Here is a 2,875-nt window from a genome sequence, read left to right as displayed (position 1 = left end):
CCAAGAGATGAAGGAGCAGATGCTAGCTGACCTGAGAAAAGGCAGAAAGGAAGAGTATCACAGCCCAGCTGGTATTGTCCTCCTCTTTGATCGCTCAGGAGGGAAGCTGACCCCAGCTATGGCGGACGTAATTGCAAAACAGAAACTGAGTGAAGTTCATCACGACAACCTCATTGCAAAAATCCGTGAAGAGTGGGACAGCTGGGACTTGAGAGAGGAAGGAGAGAACAAAGGAGATGGACGACTTGAATTTGATTCTTTCTATCACGGGTTCATGGCACCTTACTTTGGCTGCTACAGGTGTGGTAGGACTAAGAAAGGCCTGAAAGCTCTTGATATGGATAATGATGGCTTCGTTGATTGGAATGAGTTCCTAGTCTACATCAAGTGGGCTCTTCGTCAGTATCCCGACACTGAAGAACCTGACGATTTGCTGTCCATTGTATTTGAGAAGGGCCTGATGCCAGCGATGAGAGATGAGAAGATCAGGAGAGAAAGAATCGTTGACTAAACCTTGATTAGCAGGTCATTTCAGAACATGATTAGTACTTTTAGACTTTTAAAGTTCATAGTTTCATCAGTTTTAGCATAGAGATAAACTTAGGGCTAGTAACAATAATGATTTTTGATTTAGGGTTTTTTTCTTTAATAAAAATGTTGTTCCTCAATTTTATTGTGATGATATATATTGAGTTTGCACTTTGAGCACCAGTAGCAAGAATAATAATATCTCTCAGCAGCAAGCTCCACACAATTGGAGAAAGAGAGTATGAATTGCAAGTTTGCTGTAATTAAAATTGAATTGTCTAAATCTTATTAACAACATATATAATTAACATATTCACACGTTCACGCAATAGACTTTAATTTAATTCTATTATGATTTATATTTATACACAGTACAAGATCACATCCACATTTTGAAGTCTCTTCAAACTTGATGCACTTGTCTTCCTTTCATCATTTTTGGTACTCACTCCTTCTCTTATTTTCAATCAATCATTCCAGTTACTTAGTTCAAAGCTCAACCTACACCTCCTATGGATCTGACCAATCAAATGTCAATGCTTGCTGGAATCTGTTTAACAATTTCTTGTCTCAATTTAGAAATAATTGATTTTCTACGCTCCTCCATCTCTCTCTCTCTATTTCATTTTATCTCCTCTCCCTGATGTGGTTAATGGTAATAACCTCAAACTGCCCATGTCCCATGGGCAATTTGAGGTTATTACCACATCATAAAAATGAAATAGAGAGAGAGAGAGATAGAGAGAGATGGAGGAACGTAGAAAATCAATTATTTCTTAATTGAAACAAGAAATTATTAAACAGATTCCTCATAGTCCAATACATGATAGCATGATGATTATGATACATGAGTACTATCAATACATACAGTATAATGATAGTCTCAATACATGATACATAACGTCTACATTAGTTTAAGGATTACAGTACATGTATACTGCTGACTCCACTTTAGCCTTCACACTGACTCTGAAGTACAGACTATCATCTTTCAGATACTGACAGTTAGCAGTTGGGTTATACTCCAACTCTTCATGAGATATGAACCGCCTCCTCCCCCATCCTTTAGCTCTGCCCTGTTGGGATTGGATCCGTTCTTACAAGGGCCCTCAGTTGATTCATTATATTGTATGGTGATCTTCTTATGATTCTGATCCTCCAGTTGATTCAGTAGCTCAACAGTAACTTCACCTTGAAATGGCCACTCCAACGAATCGTCATATTCTCCAGCCATTAGACACACAAAGAAGGAGACATGTGTACCTTTACTGGTACCCTGTCCATTGGCAAGAACATTCAATGGCATCTTATAACCTCCTGGTGATGTGTAGAAACAAGGCCCATACCAATCCTCATTGCTGTCTTTCTTTTCTCTGTACTGGCTCAGTTTAATGACTTGATTCGTTTGACACAATACCTCAATCTTCTTCATTGCAGTATCAATCTTCTTCATTGCAGTATCAATCTTCTTCATTGCAGTATCAATCTTCTTCATTGTAGCTTCAAGATGTTCCTTCAATGCTTCATCATTGTGGCTCTCTTGTTCCTCTCTCTTAATCTTCTTATTACATCCAACAGTATTGTATTGACATGGTACGAGAGCTTTAGGGCAGGTCTCCTTGTGTGATGCTAGTGAACGTCGTGGTATCATCTCACCACAAGCTTCATTGCTGCATTGGATGGGGAGGTCAGGACACTCATCAAGATGGCTGCTGTTTATCAGTAGGTATCGACCTTTTCGCTTGCAATACTGACAATTAACAAAGTATTCAGTACAGCTACCAGTCATATGCATCTCCAGTGACCCCCTCATAACCTTCTGCCCACACTTATTAGGACAATAGACCCGTTGATACTGACAGTCAGCTTTAATATGGCTACCAATATCTCTAATAGGTCCCACCCATTGACAACCGCTATCAGAGTTAGTACAATGTATATTAAGGGACTTTATTCCTTGCTCTGCTCTCCCGTCTTTAAAGTACTTTCCTCTTAGCGGGCTTCGACAAGTTGGGCAGCTAAACCCTTGGTCCATCCCTTTCAGTGTGACCAGACAGGCCTTGAGTATATCTTATAGCAGCACGTAACCTGCTGAGGATCCCGTGCTACTAATGTACAGATACGGCATACAGTATCATCAGGAGGAATCTCAGCGAAGTCATAGCTGTAACCGCCAAACTCTCCATCAGTCGCCATTTTGTAAACAAACACCCACGAGAAGTCACGTGGCCATAGGTGTCGTCAATGACGTCATATGACTGTTACTCACGCCCCTCAAAGCATCACGTGAGAGTCTTGTGACACCAAGAAAGAGAAAGTGGGCTTGTTTCTTTCTTTGTAAGCTACT

The 2,875-nt window shown here is 40.2% G+C and overlaps 1 protein-coding gene across 1 annotated transcript; it reads right to left on the bottom strand.

Moving 5' to 3' along the window:
* Positions 1-813: 813 nt before the first annotated feature.
* On the bottom strand, positions 814-2,756 carry LOC105313843 (TNF receptor-associated factor 5-like). The gene is made up of 2 exons (XM_020000242.1): positions 2,015-2,756; positions 814-1,972 (listed from the first exon to the last, which is right to left on the bottom strand). The coding sequence occupies exons 1-2, from the start codon at positions 2,561-2,563 to the stop codon at positions 1,520-1,522; spliced, it is 1,002 nt and encodes a 333-aa protein (XP_019855801.1). The 5' UTR covers positions 2,564-2,756; the 3' UTR covers positions 814-1,519.
* Between the last annotated feature and the right edge of the window lie 119 nt (positions 2,757-2,875).

The sequence above is a fragment of the Amphimedon queenslandica genome, unplaced genomic scaffold (assembly GCF_000090795.2).
Source record: "Amphimedon queenslandica unplaced genomic scaffold, v1.1 AMPQUscaffold_13206, whole genome shotgun sequence".
Taxonomy (NCBI): Eukaryota; Metazoa; Porifera; class Demospongiae; order Haplosclerida; family Niphatidae; genus Amphimedon; species Amphimedon queenslandica.
The sequence above is the reverse complement of the archived record's forward strand: the minus strand, read 5'-3'. Positions and strand labels throughout refer to the sequence as shown.

What these genes read in the sequence shown, in the direction of transcription:
- LOC105313843 (XM_020000242.1), bottom strand. Translation starts at nt 2,563, where the DNA reads ATGGACCAAGGGTTTAGCTGCCCAACTTGTCGAAGCCCGCTAAGAGGA. An exon ending in TTGAAGCTACAATGAAGAAG is followed by an intron (nt 1,973 to 2,014) that starts ATTGATACTGCA and finishes GCAATGAAGAAG; the next exon opens with ATTGATACTGCAATGAAGAA.